General features: G+C 38.7%; 1 protein-coding gene across 5 annotated transcripts in view; it reads right to left on the minus strand.

Annotated features, from left to right (window-relative positions):
• slc26a5 (solute carrier family 26 member 5) overlaps nt 1-24,582 on the minus strand; it is an 86,914-nt gene that overhangs the window by 52,314 nt on the left and 10,018 nt on the right. For 2 of the 5 annotated variants that reach the window (XM_073066640.1, XM_073066641.1), the window contains exons 2-4: nt 9,938-10,196; nt 3,586-3,725; nt 217-327 (exon numbers count right to left, since the gene is read on the minus strand). In XM_073066640.1, coding sequence (XP_072922741.1) covers nt 217-327; nt 3,586-3,725; nt 9,938-10,077 — 391 coding nt within the window. In that variant the 5' untranslated portion in view covers nt 10,078-10,196. Of the gene's footprint in view, nt 1-216; nt 328-3,585; nt 3,726-9,937; nt 10,197-12,729; nt 12,809-14,050; nt 14,157-24,582 lie in introns of all 5 variants that reach the window. The other 3 variants (XM_073066642.1, XM_073066644.1, XM_073066643.1) reach the window with 3 other exon arrangements.

Raw genomic sequence — 24,582 nt, forward strand, 5'->3', positions numbered from 1 at the left:
AATGATCAGAAGTCACAAATAAAATCCTCACATACTTGCTTTCCCCCTTTTTTTGCAGTCTTTGACATTAAATATTCCTTAATTTACAAAGGGTTGTGATTTTTGAAAAGTTTACAAATAACGATTTCAATATTAAAAGGTTTCACACAAGCACAATGTTTTAATATAAAAAGATTACCTGTACACTAAAAATATTTACAGATAAACACAACATACCTATTGACACATGTCTTGATGTTCCAAATATCATGTATAATATAACTGGAAAAAATGAACTATACAAGCCAAATACAGGTGGAACACTTGCCAAAATGGCATATGCTAAACCTAAAGAGAATGGAAAGCATAACATTACTGGAATTGTTTTAAAAAAGCATGGGAACTACAGCATAATATGAAGAACAACAAAAAATCAAAGCAAACGGTCATGGGTCATACCACGTTATTCATATAAATAAATTTAATCTGCTAATCTTAAAGTGTCCAAATCTATTATTTTTATGTTTTTTTAAATAGAACATTTGCCATTATCTAAATAATTTAAGATTAAAATTGAACAATCTACACATCTACCCCATAGGTTTTACAAGGAGATACAGTTGGCAAAAATTTCTTTAATATGGTATAGATTCTTTGAAATGATTGACTAGATGCTACCTCATTAGTATTGCTCAAGTTAAGCAACTTAGCTTTAGTCTACTTGAGTACCCACTAGCTATGTTGATCAAATGGCATTTGTTCAGTAACTTGCATAGTCAATAAAAAGTTGTGACAGCCTTTAATGAAGCCCATAATAATTTGCCTCAAGAATATTTTATTGTAAAGATCACAATCAGAATCAGGTTTAATATCACCAGCATATGTCATGAAATTTGCTGGCTTAGCAGCAGCAGAACAATGCAATACATGATAAGGAAAAAAAATCAATTACTGCAAGTATGTATACGCATATTAAATAGGTAAAATAGTGCAAAAACATTAATAATAGAAGTGAGGCAGTGTTCATGGGCTCAATGTTCATTTAGGAATTGGATGGCAGAGGAGAAGAAGCCGTTCCTGAAATGCTGAGTGCATGCCTTCAGGCTTCTGTACCTCCTTCCTGATGATAACAGTGGGAAGAAGGCAAGTCCCAGGTGATGGGGATCTTTAATAATGGACCAAATGATATAATGAACACTTCACCTGCACCCTAATGTTTATTTACTCCAATTCATCTAGAACATATGCAGCTGTAGCACTGATTTATTTTCATCCTACAAAGTACTCTAAATGAAGCAAAGAATAGGCTTACAGCTATATATTCACTAACTGATGCTAATATTGCTATTAGAAAAATAAGCTACAGTCCTGACAAGAGTTGGCAGGAAGATGCTGGAGTGCATGATTAAAGATGAGGTAAAAAGGCATTTATTATGTGTGCATGGCAGTCTGAGGAAACTTTGTTATAACAATGTAGCTAGTAGGGCAGATAATGGGGAAACATATGATCATCATACAACAGGATTTTCAGAAGACATGTACTAAATTACGACAAGGATTATACAAGTTTGAGAGTTTTCAAGAATGAGAGCTGCTTTCAATGAATAGGTTTCTGGATGAGCAGATGCAGACATATAATTTTCTGTCTGGAGAGTCCAGAACCCGAGGACACAGTGGATACTCAACCATGTAGTACAAATTGGAAAATGGCTTCCAATATTAAAGTGGTATGGAGAGTTAATTTTTTAAAAAAATAATTGAATGCCAGGATTGCAAATAGCAGTCACCCAAGGACAAAAATAAAACATAAGAAACAGTAGCAGTAGTAGTATAACATACAGTATGTCATTCACCAAGATTATGGCTAATCTTTAGATTTGTTACTTAAGCAATATAGGAAGTCCTTACAAACTTGGAGGACAATCTTAACTGTTCACCCAATAAAAAACACCATTAAAGGATAGGGGTACAAGTTAGATATTTCACAAGTGAGCATGATCCTTGGCACGGCTAGGTTGACATACGGAGAGACTGGTCTCAAGCTTATATTCACTGGAGCTCATAAGAATAATGGGGCATCTCATAGAAACCTATAAACTTCTAAACTATGTAACTGATTTATAATAAATCAAACAGATTACATGCAGAATGTTCCTGATGACTGGGAAGTCTGAAACCAAGGACAATAGTCTAAGGGTAAGGGGCGAGTCATTTAAATTAGAATATTTTTTCTCCAGAGTATGTGAATATATGAAATTCACCACTGCTGAAAGAGCTACACAAATCATAAAATATACTCAAGCTGTTATATTTTTCTTTTGGGGTAGAGGGAGAAAGGGGAACATGTTAATGATTTTGGATTATCTGAACAGTTTTGAAGGATCAAATGGTCTACACCTGATCCTATTTTCTGTTTCCTACATTTCTTTCCATATTTCAAATGAGTGCTGAGTCAAAGTTTTTCACTTTTCATTTTAAAATGAGACCTTGTGTGTCAATAGGGTCAAGGACATAATTGAGCAGATCGGCTGTTGAAATCAAAGATGAAGGACTGTAGAGATAAGATTTTGCACACTCAAAATTTCTTCTGCCTGCACCCTGTTACGCCCGTGGCCCCCTCCTTTTTGAGAATCGCAGGATCGCTATTGATTCAGGTCAGGAGACCCAGGAAATGAGAGAGAGACACGCAGATTCCTCAATGTTTGGAATGTGTCCTGGGCCTCCGAGAGACAAAGCCACGGTTAACGGCCATTATCTCTTGGAGAAGGAATTGTGTATTGAGTACTGTACGATTCATCGAAGCCTCCAGGCAATGAACCGAGGGGGGTTGGTGAAGGGATTGCATCATCCCAACCTGATTGACATCTGAGACCCTGTGAGTCAGGATAAAAGAGGGTCTGGGGAACAGCCCCTTCAGACGCACCAGAAGAAATGCTAGAACTCCTGTAACAGCGTAATAGCGAAAGCCGGTGGAAAAGCGTCCTTTTCCATTTGTCTCGGAATTGGTGGGCCTTTACCACGGAAGCACGGCTTTAGCTAACAACAAAGGGGAAATCAGCCCTCGAAGGATTGACATCATAAAAGGAATGGGCAAGTTAAACCTCCGTCTTTCTCTCCAACCAAAAGCTGCAGCTTGAATGAACTTGAGTGACTTTTATATTTCCATCGGACAATACATTATCCCCCTAGACAACGATAGAGCTATTTCTTATTGATTATCATTATACCCGCGCTTTTAGATTTAGTATTGACGACGTATATTATCTGTATGTTTGCATCAATGTTATTTTTGTGTATTTTTATCAATAAATACTGTTAAAAATAGTACCATCAGACTTCAACGGACCTCTCTATCTTTGCTGGTAAGTGACCCAGTTACGGGGTACGTAACAACCCGAATAGCCCCTTTAACTCAGTTCCACATCAATGCAGTGATCCAAGAATGTACACTATACAGAAAATCTTCATAAACTTGGAGCATGCACGTGGACCAATAGACACAATCGTTAATGTTAAAATACTGAAAGGCGAAATCCACTAATTCCATACCGTACATTACCTGAGTTATACAATTCACTGAAAGCAGAATATAACATTCATATTTACCCTGAGGTAGCTGCACTACTCCAGTGCTCACACCAGAAATGATGTCCCCAAATAAATATTCCTTTATTGGGTAGTTAGGTAACCATAGAAGAATGGGAACAAAGCTGAAGAGTATTGACTTGGCTTTTGTGGTTGAACAACTGTAGAAGACAAAATGAATAAACAATACTCTGGTTAATTAGAAACTGGCAGAGGCACAAGTATAGTACATGCTGTCACACAATGCCTTAAATTCATGCTCACCTGATTAATATTTAGTAACTCGTCCATCAGACTTACTTTTACCATCATTCAGTAGTAGTTTTTTAAAAATTAAAATAGCTTTTTTCAATAGTACACAACTTATGAGGAATAGAACCACACCATTAAATAAAACTACAGAAAAGCTATTCATTAGGAAGAAGGATCAAAGGGAAAATGCTTCTCAATAAAAGGCATCACTTTTCGCTTTTAAAAGAGGCAATGCTGTAAAGTTAGATGACTAGGGAATTCATAATAGGCAACAAGGAAACAATAAAGGTTTAACAAATATTTTGTGTCTTATTCACAGTAGAAAATTGTGTTGCCCTTAAAGCATTCGTTTAGTTTATTATATTTTCGCTTTAGTAATTCGTTTGTAATCATTTTCTAGTTAAAGTTAAGGTTGTTGAAAGTAAATTTGTTGTCTGTGATGTATCACAGCATGCGATGACGTCACACCTGGTTTTGCTGCGTCCTGTGGGAAAATACCAGTTTGGAAAAATGGGAAGGAGGGGGCTTGTGTGTGCAGGATCAGCGCGAGAAAAGTTTTCTTTCTACGCACTAGAAACATCATAGAAGCAACGCCGTAAGTTCATAAGATAATCGATATGTTGAAGTAAAAATGTTAACACTGATTCTGTTAAAAGTAATTACAGTTGATAAAGTTTATATTCTTTGTTATTTAAAGAGTTGCGGATAGTTTGTGTTGAAGTGTATTTAAAGCAGTTGATGGCGTAGGTAGATTCTGACTGTATGTTGTACTTTAATGTAATATAGTTTGTTGTAGTTTTATTTTTGCAAGTATTTATGATGTAAATGTGATGCCAAGAAGGAAACAAATACTGTATATATTTTGTATTGTTTTATCAACAGTTTTCACCATACATTAATGTGGAAGAGTGAACAGTAAACGGTTAATCTTACTGGGATCGCGCCTCATTGACCGGTTTATACTTGGTGTTTAGTTCAGAGTTTTTACACCTGTGCAAGAACACTACAAAAATACTACAAGAAAAACAGGAATTGAGGAAAATAACTTAAAAAATAATCAATTTCAATAGGGAAAACCTAATAGGCAAACTAATGATACCAAAGGTAGACAAAATTCCCTGGACCTAATGGCTTGCATCTTAGGGTAGAGGTTCTCACAAATTTACACTGGGACCACAAAGATTGTAAACTGTAAGTATCATGCTTCTCTTGGAAAGGGAGAGAGACAGAAAGACCATAAGTCATAGGAGCATATAAGAAACAAGAGATTCTGCAGATGTTAGAAATCTTGAGCACCACACACAAAATGCTGGAGGAACCAACTCAGTCAGCATCTATGGAGGGGAATAAACAGTCAACATTTCAGGACTTAATGAGTTCCCCCATCATTCTTCTAAACTCAAACAGGTACAAGCCCAGGACTAAATGCTCCTCATATAATAACCCTTTCATAAATCTGCTCTGGACCCTCTTCAATGCTAGCACATCCTTTCCTAGACAAGCAGCCCAAAACTGCTCACAATCCTCCAAAAGCACTCTGACCAATGCCTTATAAAGCCACAGGATCACATCCTTGGTTTTATATTCTAGTCCTCTTGAAATTAATTCTAACAATGCATATGCCTTCCTTACTACTGACTCAACCTGCAAGTTAGCATTAGAACTCACAAGTCCTTTTGCATATTCAATTTCTGAATTTGTTCCCCATTTTGAAAATAGTCTATGCCCTTGTTCCTTTACCAAAGTGCATCAAACACTTTCCTACACTGTTTCCTTCTACACTCATTCACCTATTCTCCTAATCTGTCAAAATCCTTTTGCAGATCCCCTGCTTCCTCAACCCACCACTTGCCCCTCCACCTAACTTTGTAACATCCGCAAACTTGGCCACAAAGTCATCAATTCCATTATCCAGATCATTAATACACAACTTGAAAATTAGCGAATCCACACAGACTCTTGCAGAACACCATTAGTCACCGGTAGCCAAACAGAGAAGATCTGCTTAATTCCCACTCTTGCCTTTTGTCAGTCAACCAATCTTCTGTCTATGCTAGTATCTTTCCTGTATTACCATGGGCTCTTTTCTTGTTTAGCAGTCTCATGTGTGGAACCTTCAAAATCCAAGTGACTCTCATTTGCCTATTTTGCCTATTAATTCCTTAAAGAATTCTAACAGATTTGTCATGCAAGATCTTCCCTCAAGGAAGCCATGCTGACTTCAGCCAATTTTATTGCATGTTTCCAAGTACTGTACCCCAAAACTTCATCCTTAATAATGGACTCTGACAGCTTGTCAACCACTTAAGCCAGGCTAACTATTCTATAATTTCCTGTCTTTTGCTTCCTTCACACTTGAAGATTGGAGTAATATTTGTGATTTTCCAATCCTTAAAAACCATATCAGAATCTAATGATTCTTGAAAGATCACTACCAAATGTATCCATAATTTCTTATGCTACCTCTTTCAGAACCCCTGAGAGTAGCTAGGTGGCTTAATGACCTTCCAACCTTTCAGTCTCCGAAGCACCTAGCTTCAAATCATAGTGAAAGCAGCAAATCATAGGTCAGCTCAGCTGACCTTTTTTGAGGCAAGAAGCAGGATCTCAATAATAAATGCTCGAAAGACATTTAGCAGTCAAATATAAATCAGTTGAGTCAATATAACTTATGAAAACAGTTTGACAAATTTATTTAAATTCAGAGGATGTTAAAAGCAGGGTGGATAGTGCTGCCTTTTGGATTTTCAGCAGCCATTTAAAAAGTGCCACATAAAAGATTATTCATAGTTTTGAGAGCAATATTTTAGCATAGATAGAGAATTGGCTTATGGATAAGTAGATTATTTTCAAGTTGGCAAGCTACAGTAAAGGAGGTAGTACAAGAAACAAAGCTGGGCTCTCAACTAATTGTCTATATTAAATGGTAGTTAAAAGGACTGTTGTAGCCAAATTTGTAGATAATGCAAAGATCTATAGTAAGTTATGAGGATGAATAGTTACAGACACCGGTTAGGCTTGGTTAGGCAAGTACATAAAACAGTACAGCACAGGAACACGCCCTTTGACCCACAATACTGTGCCAAACTAATTAAATTAGTCATCAAATAGCCAACTAATCTCTTCTGCCTACTTCCATTTTCCACACATTCCTAAGTCTCTTAAAAGTCTCTAATGTTTATGTCTCTATCACCACCCCAGGCAGCACATTCTAGGCACCCACAATATGAAAAATTTGCCCTTTACATCTCCTTTGAAATTAACCCTTCTCACCTTAACTGCAAATCTTCTGGTATTAGACATCATAACCCTTGGGGAAATGATATTGCCCATCTACTCTATCTATACCTTGCATAATTGTATAAATCTCTATCAGATCTCCCTTCAGCCTCTGCTGCTCGAGAGAAAACAACCCAAGTGTATCCAACCTCTCATTATAGCACATCGTGATCCAAGATGGCAGCGCGACGCAGCTTGCAGCGGCCACTCCGGAGCTGATTATCTGTTATTTGTGAAGCGGGGTGCCGTGCGCAATCATAATCGGATGAAAAACGGACGTGGGAGCGCGGAGGAACGTCTGGAAATCTCCAGGAAGACCTTCTTCGTTGCTGCTGCTGTGAGGTCCGGGTCTCTGCTGGGAAGAACAGGCCCCCAGTCCTTGGGGTCGCGCTGCCGATGGCCATTGGCGGGGGTGTCTTAATACGCTTGGCAGAGGATGGTGCTTGGAGAAGCTGTGCCGGAGGGGATGATTGGAGGTTCGACGGACTCGGAGTCCGCTGCGGTCGGAGCGCTTTCACTATGTGCTGTGTCTGCGAGGCTGGGTTCGATGGAACTTTCATTGTGTGCTGCATCTGCGGGGCTGAGTCGGGCGGTGCCATGGAAGTCCATAGTGGGGGTATTCCCTTCTGCCGCCGGTGTGGGATGACGAGTCTATCAGGACCCTGAGGACTTGTGGAAACTGTGTGGTGGTTTCTTTTGAACTTATTGTCTTTTAACATCTTTGAACTATTTTTACTGTGCCCATGGTCTGTTTTTTTAAATCAATTATGCTATTGTTTGCACTGTTGTAACTATATGTTGTAACTATGTGGTATTGTGCAGGTCTTGTAGCTTTAGTTTTTGGTCTTGTTTTGTCTGGTGGGATTGGAGCTCCTTTCCGGGGAATGCGCTAAGATGGTAGCGCGATATTAATACGCAGCAGCTTCTCCAGACTCTGGATCGGGGATTGCCAAACGTTACGTGGATTTTCTGGTGTAGTCTGTTTTGTCATATGCTTTTGTGATATCATTCTGGAGGAACGTTGTCTCATTTTTTAACTGCATTGCATTTGTGGTTTCTAAATGACAATAAACTGAATCTGAATCTGAATGTCCTCTAATCCAGGAAAACATCCTGGTAAACCTCTTCTGCACCCTCTCCAAAGTCTCAACATAATTTCTACAATGGGGCAACCAGAACTGAATGCAATACTCCAGCCTTATAAAACTGCAACATAACTTCCTGGCTTTTGAACTCAATGCCTCAACTAATAAAGGCATATTATAACTAAACATATGCCTTCTTACTGTAATCCCACTATCAACTTGTGTAGCCGCTTTCAGGGAGTTATGAACTTGGACCCTTCTGCTTATCAACACTGTTAAGGATCTTGCTCTTAACAGTGTACTGTCTTTTTCTATTTGACCAACCAAGGTGTAACACTTCACATTTGCCTGGGTTAAACTCCATCTGCCATTTCCCTACCCATATCTGCAAATGATCTATATCCTGTTGTATTCTTTGCCAGTCTTTTACGTTATCAACACCACCAATCTTCATATTATCTGCAAACTACTAACCTACCCATTTACAATTGCATTCAGGTAATTTATGTGCATCACAAACAGAGGGCCCAGCACAGATCCCTGCAGAACACCACTAATCACGGACCTCTAGCTCAAACACTACTGCCTGCTATAGACAAGCCAATTCTGAATCCAAAAAGCCAATTCACCATGCATCTTAATCTCCTGAATGAGCATCCCATGATGGACCTTGTCAAATATCTCACTAAAATCCATGTATGCAACATCCATAGCTCTTTCATCTATCACTCTCAAGTTAATAAAACATGATTTGCCCTGCACAAAAGGGCAAAATTCTTCTAAATAATTATATGAAATTATCTACTTTGGTAGGAAAATAAAACAAATATTATTTAAAGAGAAAGAAAATAGAATGTGACAGAGAGATCTGGGTATCTTTGAATATAAAAGAAATTTAACACATACAACAAATAATCAGGGAAACATACAAAATGGAGTATCATAGTATGAGCATCTTGCTATAGTACAACAGGGCATTGATGAAACTTCACCTGGAGCACTGTGTATGTTTTGTTCTAATTTTATTTATGAGATATGGCACAGAATGGCCCTACCAGCCCAACAAGCTGCACCACCCAGCAACCTACCTATTTAACTCTAGCTTAATCAAAGGACAATTTACAATTACTAATCCGGTACTGTGGGAGGAAACCAGAGCACCTGGAGGGAATCCACGCAGTCAGGGAGGAAATATACAAACTCCTTACAGAGCACACATGGATTGAACTCCAACCTCTGACACCCCGAGCTATAATCGCATTGTACTACCTGCTACATGGTGCTCAAGAGGGAATTTAAGAAGGAACATACTGGCACTGAAACCAATGCAGAGAAATTTCACTGTACTAGATTCTTGGAAGAAAGAGGATATTTTTTCCAAGGAAATGCTGAGTATGCCAAGTTCATACTTATTCCTGAATGAAATATTTTTCAGAAAACCAAGCGGTCATATAAACAATTTTTATTATTCCACAAATATGAATAAGCCTTTCAAAAGGGTAATGTTTAACAGCAATATTTAGTAAAGACTTCATGACTTAGTGGCATAAAAATATGGAGTTTTAAATCTTCCTGCAAGAGTAAATTGAGGATTCATGTCAAAGTTTATTCTGGAAATGTGTTGTGCAGCATATTACACTACTGCATGTGTAACTTAAGGAGGTAGGCAGATACAGTTTTTCAAAGATTCAAATGAGCGATCAAGACAAATCATTTTAGATTGAAGTTTCATTACAAAATGGTAACTAAAAACCTACCGAAAATACCGTAGAAATTTTTCCTTCTTTGATGAACTGTGTTTTCTCTTCTTACTTAGGTAGGCTCGGAAAGCTTCCTCGTTAAAAACTGGGCGGCTAACATTATAGCTTGGGACACTGCTCAGTTCAGTATTGTCCATTTTAAGTGCAGTTTTAATCAAATGCTTGAAGTATACTGAAAATTCTTAAGTATATCCTTTAAATGAATCCACTGCAATTAACAATAAAATTTGATTTTTTTTCTCATCCACTTTGGTCACTGTTTAAAAAAAAAGAAATTACATTAAGCACATAGAATCTATAAGCAAAAGGTATTATACAACATATTAATCAGTTTGAATTCAACAAGAACACATCAAGATCAGTACACATTCCACATCATACAAAAAACAAAGGCTTCAGTTAGTGTTTTTCAAACCATTAGACTTGGTGCTAATCAGTTTTTAAATTAATAATTTTTCACAAAACAATAGAAAATACTAACTCATAGGATTAAAAAAAGTCAATACAAAATGTGACTGAAAAGGCCAATCTTGAAAATCATTTGATGCGAAAAGGCTGGTTTAGGCAGGTTAACATCACAAGGCTACCTACTTAAAGGTGTGCAGTTGAGATGGACAAATGCTTCACAAACAACTTTTCTAAACAAGTACATTTGCATATTGCAAATAATGTTGATATCTTCCACCAACCAGAATAGATCCAGTGTTGAAGAATAATAGGTAGGAGAAAACACAGGAGGGACTATGGCAAACAATGAAATGACTATGGAATCTGATGCTGTCAGGTAAGTCTGGCTAGAAAAAAAATGAGTTAAAAGAATAAACAAAAACTTGATCAGATATGGGTTTCAAAGGAAGTATTTAAAAAGGGAGGAGTAGAGATTAGGTGGAGCTTAATGAAAGGATATGAAAATGTGGTAAGGCTGACAGCTGATGACACAACTAACAAAGTATAACATTTATCTGGTGGCTTTCACAATCTCAGAATATCCTGAAATACAAAGACTATTTGAGCATAGCTATGTTTCACCAATACTTTAAATAGCCAGATGATATATTTTGGTTGTTGAGATCATCCCATTTAAATATGATGCAAAAGAGATAAGAGTCAAAGAAACTGAGTGGTGATGCAATTGAAAGTTTTGCTGCACAGACAGGGAGAGGCGAACCAATGAGAGTTATCGAAAAGGACAAAAATATAAACAGGTATCTTCAGGTAATCAAGCAAGAAGTGCAAGGGATCAAATTAATGCTATTTGGTGCAATCTACGAAGGTTCATCAGAAGAGCAGTGAACCCTCAAACATTCAATGAAGAAAGATGAAGATAATTGACTGAACAGGTGACAGGAGAAGAAATCCAGGCAATAGAAAATATTTGGAGTTGAAAGCTCAACGTTGTGCTAAAATAAGTATTGGTTTTACAAATTCTGATTCAACACAAAACTGTAACTGGAAATGTAGAAAATTGTGGGAAGGTGGAGATGATGACTTTAGTTTCTGCAGTATTCCATTTGAATTTAATAGCTTGAACAAACTGAATATCATATGAACAGAAAGTATTTGCTCATGTCAAGACCAAAGAAAGCAATATCATCAGATCCATCTTGGAATATTGGTAGAGTGAAAGCACCATCAGTGAATATCCAGAAACTGATTATAACTATGAATGCTACATAGTCAAAGAAAAAGAGGGACCCAGGAATAAACCCTTGGGGTATTTCAGAAGGTAACAGAGCAGGGGGAAAAAATGGGCTGTTGTTGGATATATTCTGGCTACTTTTTAAATAGGTGGGAATATACCAAAGTCCATCCCAAAACACTTTAAAGAAAATTAAATACTATTGTGAAAGAGGAAAAAGAATATACTGAAAAATCTTTAAATGATTAAGGTTCTTAAAAAAAAAGGAGAGTAACCAGAGTATCTGTTTTAACTTGCAGAGAGATGACTAATAGAAATGACTCTTGTTTAACGTTACAAAGTGATCGATTCTGTCCACTGAAAAAAGGATGAAAGGCCTTTCTACTGATGCCTTGATGGAGAGAGAGAACCTCCAAGAATACAATCTAAAGGGTAGCACATAAACTGTTGGTGGAACTCAGCAAGTCAGGCAACATATATGGAGGGTGATAAATAATCAGTGTTTCATACCGAGACCCAGGGTGCTTTTTTTTAAAAAAAAATGCAGAACTAACAAGTTGAAGATTCTGGAGTAGAGCTCAATCCCACAAACTGTGACTCAACACTGAATGTGTCACCACTGTGGCAAGAATTACTAATCAGCACAAATTTTACTGCAGAATATTCAAATACTAGTTCCCTAGATCATAAAATAATTCTCAAATACTCAATCTAATTATAGCAGTGCAGAAGAAAAGCAGCACATTATAAAAGAGAAGCATGCCATAGTGAGACAAGCAACAACTTGCATTTAATGACAGAGGAAATTACAAAAAAATGCAGATTTTATTTGCACATAGATCTACCTAGACCAGCTTCCACAACAATGTTATGCAGCTAATTGCCAAATAACTTTAATGTTCATCACATACAAAATTAAGAGCATAAGAACAGTTAAGGAAGAGGACAAATAATCATTCTATAGATCTCAAAGCTGGCAAATTGAGTCTGCTATACAAATTGGAACAGGATTAAAGGTCAGACACTCAACATTCTGTATTTTTCCTCGTACTTGAGAAGAAAACTTCATGTAAACTTTGCCAATAATCTGAGTCCAACTCATTGTGAGCTGGTAATTTGCTGCCATTTATCATACTGGCTGTTGGAGTACCTTGAGTTGGAACAAAGAATTCCTTTCCAAACTCAAGCTGTTAAATACAGTAATTCCTTGATATACAAAAGTGGTGTCACTGGAAAACATTAAGTAAAATTTTATAAGTCAAAAATACTTCTCATCAAGTTTAAAATTCACATTGTGCTCAAGAGCTCAATTTTTAGTCAAAACTCAAAATACATAAATAATTTCAAATGCAGTATTTAAAAACACAAGATAACAAAACAAAAATCATCTTTCTTTTCAAGGCATTCACCTAGTAGTAGTGATTTTACACATCAAAACAATAAAGGATGAAAGTGGCAGAGATTGGTACTATGGTTCGGACATTGATAGGAAACCAGAAGAGGCTGTTTGAGGATGTTAATAATGAAGGTTATTCTCCAGCTTTCATTGGGTCATAGAAGATAGCAATTGAAATATGGATAACAGCTCCCCTCTCACTTGAAGCCGATAAGAGCCCGTGGTATTACAGGAAATGTATAGCATGGATGGAAAAATGACTGACTAGCAGAAGGCAAAGAGTGTGAAGGAGGCCTTTTCTGGTTGGTTGCTGGTGACCTCAGGGATCAGTTTTGGGTTTGCTACTTTACACATTATGTTAATGATCTTGGTAACAAATTGATGCCTTTGTTAAAGACGATACAAAGACAGGTGGAGAGCAGGCATCACAGAGGAAGCAGGGAGACTGCGGGAGGACTCAGATATGTTGGGACTAAGAAGTAGAAAATAGAACAGTGTGGGGAAGTGTATGGCCATGCACATTGACTGAAGAAATAAAGGCGCAGACTAATCTCTAAATGGGGATAGACTTCAGAAATTAGAGGTACAAAGGGACTTGGGAACCCTCATGCAGGATTACCTGAAGGTGAACTTGTAGGTTGAGTCAATAGCAAGGAAAGAAAATGCAATGTTCGTATTCATTTTGAGAGGGCTAGAATATAGTCCATATCTGGGTCCATTGTATTTTGTCATCATCTATATCAACAGTGTGGATGATAACGTGGTAAATTGGATCAGCAAATTTGCAGATCACACCAAAATTGGGGTATAGTGGACAGCAAGGAAGGTTATCAAAATTTGCATTGGGCTCTGAACGAGCTGGAAAAATGGGCTGGAAAATGACATATGCATCTTAATGTAGACAAGTGTGAGGTATTGCACTTTGGGATGAAAAGCAAGGTAGATTTACATAGTGAATGGTAGGGCACCGAGGAGTATGGTAGAACAGAAGGGTCTGCGAGTACAAGATCTATAATTCATTGAAAGCGGTATGACAAGTAGATAGCGTCACAAAGAGACCTTTTGGCACACTGACCCTCATAAATCTAAGTATGAGTACAGGAGATGGGATGAATGTTGAAGTTATACAAGGTAGCAGAGAGGCCGAATTTGGAGTCTTGTGTGTAGTTCTCGTCACCCACCTATGGAAAGATAACAATAAGATTGAAAGTACAGAGAAAACTTAAAAAGATTTTGCTGGGACTTGAGGAGCTGAGTTAGGGTGAAAGGTTGAATAGATTATGACATTATTCCTTTGAGTGTAGGGAATAGAGGGGTATTTGATACATGTATACAAAATTATGAGGAGCATAAATAGGGTAACTGCAAACAGGCTTTTCCCATTGTGGTTAAATGAGACTAGGATTAGAGGTCATAGGTTAAGGGTTAAAGGTGAAATATGTAACAGGGAACTTCTGCACTCAAAGGGTGGTGAGAGTGTGGAATGTTACAAGGATTACCCCTCAACAATTATAATGTTCGGTTAGGCACAGAGAGAATCCATATGAACTGACAAGTACCTTTATTGGCTCAGTTCACAAATACATGAATTTACACAACTGAATAACCTGAGTACACACCTACTAAGTTTCCTTAACCATTCATGAACAGCCAAAGAATAGAAAAGGTAATACCTGAGAAAAATTCTATGCTGGCCAGGTATTCATTGTGGCCCTGATGTGATCTCCACATCCAGATGTGGTTCCTCCATATTGTATGTTGGTCTGCATACAGCTGTCACTCCCTAAGCTCTTGAAACTCTCTACTTTTGTACTTTCCTTCATTAGATCATTGACGTTTCAGTTTCATTGGCTCAAGGTCATCTGACTGACCTGTGTCAGGTTCCCACCGGATGTAGCCCAAAGCTACAAGCAATATAGTTTTATGGTAAACAAGAGAAAATCTGCAGCTGCTGGAAATCCAGGACTGCTGAAGGGTCTCAGCCCAAAACGTCGACTGCACTCTTTTCAATAGATGCTGCCTGGCCTGCTGAGTTCTTCCAGCATTTTGTGTGTGTTGATTGTTCTATGGCCTTCACCTTGGAACTTGTGCCTCAGGTGACTTTTGTTCTATTCAACTGACTGATTCAAACCAGTCAAACGGGGTCACCCAATCACTGGGACCAGATGATGGGATTATAAATTCAAAAGTACATATATATCATCATATACAACCCTGAGATTAATTTTCGTGCAGGCATACTCAATAAATCCATAGAATAATAACAATAATAGAATCAATGAAAGACCACACCAACTTGGGCATTCAAAAGACAACAAACTGTGCAAATACAAAGAGAAAGAAGTAATAAATAGATAGACAAACAAATAAATAATTAACAAAAACATGAGTCAGAGTCCTTGAGAGCAAGTCCATAGGTTGTGGGAACATTTCAATGATGGGGCAAATGAAGTTGAGTGAAGTCATTCCCACTGGCTCAAGAGCCTGATGGTTGAGGGATAATAGATGTTCCTGAAATTGGTGGTGTGAGTCCCGAGACTTCTGTACCTTCTTCCTGATGGCAGTAGTGAGAAGTGAGCATGCCTGGGTGGTAGATGTCCCTGATGATGTATGCTGCTTTCCTGCAACGTTTCGTGTAGATGTGCTCAGTGGTGGGGAGGGCTTTACCTGTGGTGGACAGGGTCATATCCAATACTTTTCATAGGATTTTTCATTCAAGGGCATTGGTGTTTCCATATCAGCCAGTGACACAGCCAGTCTATATACTCGTCACTATACATCCAAAGAAGTTTGTTACAAGTTTTATATGTCATGCCAAATTTTCACAAACCCCTAAGGAAATAGAGACATCACGGTACTTTCTTTGCACATACATGCTGGACCCAGGAAAGTCCTCTAAAATGATAACACCGAGGAATTTCAAGTTGCTGACCCTTCCCACCTCTGATGAGGATTTGCTCATGGACTTCTGGTTTCCTTCTCCTGAAGTCAGCTATACATACAGTAATCAGCCCCTTAGTCTTGCTGACTTTGTTGATTTAAGTTTAGTCTGGGATTACCACTTTGTCCGTGAGATGGAGATTGTACCTAGACCTCTTGTAATGTTCTTGGTCATCAGACTTGAATACCTGTGATCCGGCCCTCAGCAGATTGTGGATATCAATATTCATCCAGGGCTTCTGATTAGAAAGACTGAATGATTTTGTGGGATCACACTTGTCTAAGTCTGTTTTTATAAAGTCCATGACAACCATTGTGTATTTATTCAAATCCACAGACGAGTTCTTGAACACGGCCCAGTCCACTGACTCAAAACAATCCTGTAACCGCTCCTTTGCTTCTCACGACCACCTCTTTGCTGTCCTAATCTCTGGAAGTTTACTCGTTAGCCTCCATGCAGGTAGGAGAAAGACAGTCAATTGATCAATGCAGTCTGGGCATGGAATTGTAGACCTTCCTTATCTTAGTAGACAAGGATTCAGGTCTTTGACGAAATGGCTTGGCCAGAAACATCAACTGCTTACTCTTTTTCATAGATGCTGGCTAACCTGCTGAGTTCCTTCACCATTGTGTGTGTGTTGCAAATAAAAGAATGCCTAAATTATTCAAATCATCAACTGGGATCAAATGAGACACAAACAATGGTTTACTTTCTCCACAGATGGTATCAAACTTGGAGAAACTGTAGCATTTTTGTTTCTGTAAATGCCCTGAAAACTTAGCATCAGGCATATGATACTAAAAGATTGATTTATTTTTTTTTAAAAAAAGATTACAAAACAAAATTAAAATAAATCACTGGCTCCAAAAATTTATTTAGCATGTAGTATAGCTTTCTGGGATAGTTAAAGTTATTTTAAAAATGCTTTTTCTTTTGATTTGATGATAGTGAAAAAGCCTTTTGAATTAATCTGTATCTCAGAAAATAATGTCTTCACAATTGCCTATCACCAGGAATCCTATTGAATTGACACATAATATAGTAATAAATGTTAGGAAGCTTACTAGATTTTTTTTGTAGGAACTTTGAGGAAAATTCTCAGCCTTTTTTGCTCAACAAACATTCTATATTAAAACAAGTGGCGTCTTTATCCCTGGAAACATCCAAGTGAATATTCTAGTTAATATAAATAATGCAGGTAATGGAAGCTGTACCACAGAAAATTACTTTGTAGATAGAGGACTGAAAACAGTGATTAATGGATAATTTGTGAATTGCAGAAATTGAAACTATGATCCTTAGTGCTGGTATTACCAGGAAGGAAGAAACTTGGGTGTTCAATACTTTCAGGAATGAACTCATCACAAAAATTATTAACTCTGCATTAAATTTATATGTTTTGTAACTCCAAAACATAAAAGCTAATTGAAAGGAAAATAAGAGAAATGAGAGATAATTAGATTGTTTTTATTTTAAGCGAAGCTCGCATATATCACATGGTGGCATGATGACGTAAGCCATTTACGTACTTTTACAGATAACCCACAATGCACTATGTAAACAAATAATTTTTAATCAATACATTTACAATATTACTCAAATATTACAGAAATATTAAATAGGTGTCTATGGTCTGACAAACATATCTGATCAATTTTAATTTAGAAAATAAGCAATACAAATTAGAAGGATGTACAAAGTCATAGACCATTGAAACAATCCATTCATTCCATCTTATTCATGTCAATTGTGTCACTCACAGGCAGACAAGACTAGCTTGTTTAATAAAACAAACAACAAATCTTTGAAAGGATCAGTTAGAAGTAGACCACCATCTGATAAATCTGCACATGATTTATAAATGGAAAGAGAATACAAATGTAAAGGGACAAACACCAATCATGGATGTCAAGTCATAATTCATGGGATTTGAAACTTTAGTAAGAGTAAAGAAACTGAGGCTTTCTGAGAAAACAATTTCTTGTCTATTTTAAAAGTTTTAGTTATAGTGTCAATAGATTACTGACCTGAAACAAACCATTTCTCCTACTACAATCACTGCTCAATTTGCTAAGTATTTCCAGCTTTACATTTTACTAAGATGTACAGAAATCACAGCATATTGTTTTAGTTAACAGTTAAGCATTAGAGAATTACAGATGCTGTAATAACCAAGCATTGCTATCTAAATTCTTATTTAGATATTCCAGTCCATTCCATATCTACAGTTGCAAGAAAAAGTTTGTGAACCCTTTGCAGTTACCTGGTTTTCTGCATTAATTACTCACAAAAGGTGGTCTGATCTTCAAACGCAATCTGCCTAAACAAATAACACACAAACAAGGAGATGGTGGTGGACTTTAGGAGATCTAGGCCTCATATGGAGCCAGTGATCATTAATGGAGAATGTGTGGAGCAGGTTAAGACCTACAAGTATCTGGGAGTACAGTTGGACGAGAAGCTAGACTGGACTGCCAACACAGATGCCTTGTGCAGGAAGGCACAGAGTCGACTGTACTTCCTTAGAAGGTTGGCGTCATTCAATGTCTGCAGTGAGATGCTGAAGATGTTCTATAGGTCAGTTGTTGAGAGCGCCCTCTTCTTTGTGGTGGCGTGTTGGGGAGGAAGCATTAAGAAGAAGGACGCCTCACGTCTTAATAAGCTGATAAGGAAGGCGGGCTCTGTCGTGGGCAAAGTACTGGAGAGTTTAACATCGGTAGCTGAGCGAAGGGCGCTGAGTAGGCTACGGTCAATTATGGAAAACCCTGAACATCCTCTACATAGCACCATCCAGAGACAGAGAAGCAGTTTCAGCGACAGGTTACTGTCGATGCAATGCTCCTCAGACAGGATGAAGAGGTCAATACTCCCCAATGCCATTAGGCTTTACAATTCAACTGCCAGGACTTAAGAACTTTTTTTTAAAGCTATTATTAATGCTTTTTGAGTTAGTGATTTAGATGCATATCATATTATTACTGAGTTAAGTATTGTATGTAATGAGTTTTTGCTACAACAAGTGTATGGGACATTGGAAAAAATGTTGAATTTCCCCATGGGGATGAATAAAGTATCTATCTATCTATCTATCTATCTATCATTTGTACTTGTTCTCGTCAATACTGAGTACACCTTTTAAACAATCACAGCCTAGGTTCAAAAGAGTATGTGAACCTCTGGGGTAATGCCTTCTACAAAATCTATATGGAGTCAAGTGTTCCAATCAATAAGGTGAGATCGGAGGTGTGGGTTGCAGGGGTGTTCTGCCCTATATAAAAAAAGGCACATGAAGTCAGGTTACTGACAGAGCCTGCTCTTCTCAAGAAAGATCTGCTATGTGCACCATGCCTTAATCAAAACAACTTTCAGGGGACCTTAAAAGAATTGTAGAGATGCATGAAGCTAGAAAAGACTACAAAAGCATTTCTAAAGACCTGCATATTCATCAGTCTACAGCAAGAGAAATTGGCTACAAATGGAGAAAATTCATAAGAACATAAGAAATGGGAGCAGGAGTAGGCCATCTGGCCCATCAAGCCTGCCCCACAATTCAATAAGATCATGGCTGATCCATCCGTAAACTCAGCTCCATCTACCTGCCTCTTCTCCATTCCCTTATTATGTTAAAAACCTATCTAACTGTTCCTTAAATATATTTAGTGAAGAAGCCTCAACTGCTTCCCTGGGCAGAGAATTCCACAGATTCACCACTCTCTGGGAAAAACAGTTTCTCTTCATCTCCGTCTTAAATCTCCAAGCAAAAGATGGCGGCGTGATGCAGCTTGCAGCGGCCACTCCGGAGCTGATTATCTGTTATTTGTTAAGCGGGGGTGCCGTGCGCAATCCTAATCTAATGAAAAATGGAGGTGGGAGTACGGAGCACGGAGGAACATCTGGAAATCTCAAGGAAGGCCCTCGTCGTTGCTGCTGTTGCTGTGAGGTCCGGGTCTCTGCTGAGAAGAACAGGTCCCCAGTCCTCTGGGTCGCATTGCTGGTGGCAGGGGCGTCTTAATACGCTCAGCAGAGGATGGTGCTCGGAGAAGCTGTGCCAGAGGGGATAGTCAGAGGCTCGGAGGTTCGATGGATTCAAGAGTCCGCTGCTGTCAGGTCACTATGTGGATTTTCTGGTGTAGTCTATTTTGTCATTTGCTTTGTAAATATCATTCTGGAGGAACGTTGTCTCATTTTTTAAACTGCATTGCATTTGTGGTTTTTAAATGACAATAAACTGAATCTGAAATCTTCTCCCCTGAATCTTGAGGCAATGTCCCCTAGTTCTAGTGTCACTTACCAATGGAAACAACTTTCCTACTTCTACCTTATCTATCCCTTTCAAAATTTTGTATGCTTCTATAAGATCCCCTCTCATTCTTCTGAATTCCAGAGAGTATAGTCCTAGGCGACTCAATCTCTCCTCATAGGTTAACCCCTTCATCCCTGGAATCAACCTGGTGAACCTCCTCTGCACTGCCTCCAAAGTCAGTATATCCTTCCTGAAATATGGAGACCAGAACTGCACACAGTTTTCCAGGTGCAGCCTCACCAGTTCCCTGTATAGTGGCAGCACGACCTCCCTGCTCTTGAATTCAATCCCTCTAGCAAAGAAGGACAACATTTTGTTTGCCTTCTTAATAATCTGTTGTACCTGCAAGTCAACTTTCTGCGATTCATGCACAAGCATTCCCAAGTCCCTCTGCACAACAGCATGCTGCAATTTTTCACAATTTAAATAATAATCTGCTCTTCTATTATTCCTTCCAAAGTGGATGACCTCGCATTTACCAATGTTGTATTCCATCTGCCAGACTTTGGCCCACTCACTTAATCTATCTATATCCCTCTGCAGACTCTCCACATCCTCTGTACAATTTGCTTTTCCACTCAGTTTAGTGTCATCAGCAAATTTTGCTATGCTACACTCAGTCCCCTCTTACAAATCATCAATGTAAATGGTAAACAGCTGTGGGCCCAGCACTGACCCCTGCGGCACCTCACTCACCACAGACTGACAACTGAAGGAACACTCATTTATACCAACTCTCTGCCTTCTATTGGTTAACCAATCCACTATCTATGCCAATACATTTCCTCCGACTTCATGCATCGTATCTTATTTATAAGTCTCTTGTGCGGCACCTTATCGAATGTCTTCTGGAAAACCAAGTCTACGACATCCACCTGTTCCCCCTATCCACTGCACTCATTATGTCCTCAAAGAACTCTAGTAAGTTTGTCAAACAGGACCTGCTCTTTCTGAATCCATGCTGTATCTGTCTAATGGAACCACGCCTTTCTAAACATTTCGCTATTTCTTCCTTAATGACAGCTTCAAGCATTTACCTGACTACAGACATTGAGCTAACTGGCCTACAGTTGCCCATCTTTTGCCTACATCCTTTTTTAAAAAGTGGCGTGACATCTGCTGTCTTCCAATCTGCCAGGACCTGTCCAGAGTCTAAAGATTTTTGATAAGTGGTTACCAACACGTCTACTATAACCTCTGCCAATTCCTTCAGCACCCTGGGATGCATCCCATTAGGATCAGGGGACTTATCTACCTTCAGGCCCTCTAGTTTGCTCATCACTCTCTCTTTAGTGACAGTGATTTTATCGAGGTCCTCACCTTGCATTTCATCCATAACATCCTTCTTTGGCACCACCATGAAGACCGACACAAAATAGTTGTTCAATGCCTCAGCCATTTCCTTATCACCCAATATCAATTTCCCCTTATCGTCTTCCAAGGGACCGACGTTGACTTTAGCCACCCTCTTCCACTTTATATATTTATAAAAACTATTGCTATCTGTTTTTATATTTTGTGCTAATTTACTTTCATACTCTATCTTCTCTTTCTTTATTTTTGTTGTTAGTTGTTCTCTGTTGCTTTTTCAAGTTTTCCCACTCCTCCAGTCTCCCACAACTCTTTGTGACTATACACATGAGCTTTTAATTTGATACTATCTTTTATTTCCTTAGTTATCCAAGGCTGGCTCTCCTCACACTTACTGTCCTTACTGTTGACTGGAATATACTTTTGTTGAGTATTGTGAAATATCTCTTTGAAAGTATTCCACTGTTCCTCAACTGTCCTACCAAATAGCCTGGTGCTCCCAATCCACATTAGCCAACTCCTCCCTCATCTTGTTGTCGTCTCCCTTGTTCAAGCATAATACACTAGTTTTAGATCTAGCTATTTCATCCTCCATCTGAACATGAAATTCAATCATACTATGATCACTCTTTCCATGAAGATCCCTGACTACAAGATTGTTAATCTTCTCTGTCTCATTGCGCAGGACTAGTTCTAAGATAGTATTTTCCCTTGTAGGTTCACTAACACGCTGCTCAAGAAAGCCATCACGGATGCATTCTATGAAGTCCTCCTCAAGACTTCCTTGACCCACCTGATTCACCCAATCTATGTGGAAGTTAAAATCTCCCATGACAACTGCCATTCGGATCTTACAAGCCTCAGTTATTTATTGGTTAATCACCTCTGCAATATTTTTATTACCGGTAGGTGGCCTATAGCCAACACCCACCAGTGATTTTTCCCTTTACTATTCTTAAATTCAGTACTGTTGCTACTCTCTCTAGGAGTGGGTGTCCAACAAAGATAACACCAAGAGCACAAAGTGAAATGCTGAAGGAGGTGAAAAAGAACCCAAGGGTAACAGAAGACCATAAAATATAGGAGCAGAATTAGACGGTTAAGCCCTTGAGTCTGCTCCATCATTTCATCATGACTGATCCAATTTTCTTCTAAGCCCCAGTCCCCTGCCTTCTCCATGTACCCGTTCATGCCCTGACCAATCAAGAATCGAATCTATCAGTCTCTGCCTTAAATATACTAAGACATGGCCTTCATAGCTGACTGTGGCAAAGAATTCCATAGATTCACCATTTTCTAGCTAAAGAAACTGCTCCTCATCTACATTCTAAAAAGACGCCTCCTCTGTTCTGAGACTGTCCTCTGGTCTTGGACTCTCCCACCATAGGTACCATCCTCTCCTCCCTCACTATCAAGGCTTTCCACCATTTGATAAGTTTCAATGAGGTCACCCCCTCATTCTTCTGAATTCCAGCAAGTACAGTCCTAGAGCCATCAAATGCTCTTCATGTGACCAGCCATTCAATCCTGGGATCATTTTCATGAACCTTCTTTGAATCCTTTCCAGTTACAACACATCCTTTCTAAGATAAGGGGCCGAAAACTGATCACAATACTCCCAATGAGCCCTCACCAGTAAAGTTTCAACAATACATCCTTGCTTTTAATATTCTTGTTCTCTTGAAATGAATGTTAATATTGCATTTGCCTTCCTCACCACAGACTCAACCTGCAAATTAACCTTTAGGGAATCCTGCACAAGATTCCCAAGTCCCTTTGCATCTCAGTTTTTGCATTTTCTCTCCGTTTAGAAAATAGTCAAGCCTTTCAATTCTTTTACCAAAGTGCATGACTGTACACTTAGCATTGTATTCCACCTGCCACGTCCTTACCCATTCTCTTAATCTGTCTATCCTTCTGTAGCTTCTCTACTTACTTAAAACCACCTGCCCTCTACCTACCTTCATATCATCTGCAAACTTTGCAAAAAAGCCAACACTTCCATCATTCAAATCATTGACACATACTGTATTATAAAGAACCAATCCCAACACAAACCCCTGTGGAACACCACTACTCACCAGGAGCAAGCCAGAAAAGTCTCCCTTAATCCCTACTCTTTGCCTCCTGCCAATCAGCCACTGTTTTGTCCATGCTAGAATCATTCCTGTAATAAGATGGGCTCATAGCTTGTTAAGGACGTGTGGCACCTTGTCAAAGGTCTTCTGAAAATCCAAATACACAACATCAACAAATTCTCCTTTGTCTATCATATAACATATAACCATATAACAATCACAGCACGGAAACAGGCCATTCCGGCCCTCCTAGTCCGTGCCGAACTCTTAATCTCACCTAGTCCCACCTACCCGCACTCAGCCCATAACCCTCCACTCCTTTCCTATCCATATACCTATCCAATTTTACCTTAAATGACACAACTGATCTGGCCTCTACTACTTCTACAGGAAGCTCATTCCACACAGCTATCACTCTCTGAGTAAAGAAATACCCCCTCGTGTTTCCCTTAAACTTTTGCCCCCTAACTCTCAAATCATGTCCTCTCGTTTGAATCTCCCCTACTCTCAATGGAAACAGCCTATTCACGTCAACTCTATCTATCCCTCTCAACATTTTAAATACCTCGATCAAATCCCCCCTCAACCTTCTACGCTCCAATGAATAGAGACCTAACTTGTTCAACCTTTCTCTGTAACTTAAGTGCTGAAACCCTGGTAACATCCTAGTAAATCGTCTCTGCACTCTCTCTAATTTATTGATATCTTTCCTATAATTCGGTGACCAGAACTGTACACAATATTCCAAATTTGGCCTTACCAATGCCTTGTACAATTTTAACATTACATCCCAACTTCTGTACTCAATGCTCTGATTTATAAAGGCCAGCGTTCCAAAAGCCTTCTTCACCACTCTATCTACATGAGACTCCACCTTCAGGGAACTATGCACTGTTATTCCTAGATCTCTCTGTTCCACTGCATTCCTCAATGCCCTACCATTTACCCTGTATGTTCTATTTGGATTATTCCTG

Source organism: Hemitrygon akajei, chromosome 14 (genome assembly GCF_048418815.1).
Source record: "Hemitrygon akajei chromosome 14, sHemAka1.3, whole genome shotgun sequence".
NCBI lineage: Eukaryota > Metazoa > Chordata > Chondrichthyes > Myliobatiformes > Dasyatidae > Hemitrygon > Hemitrygon akajei.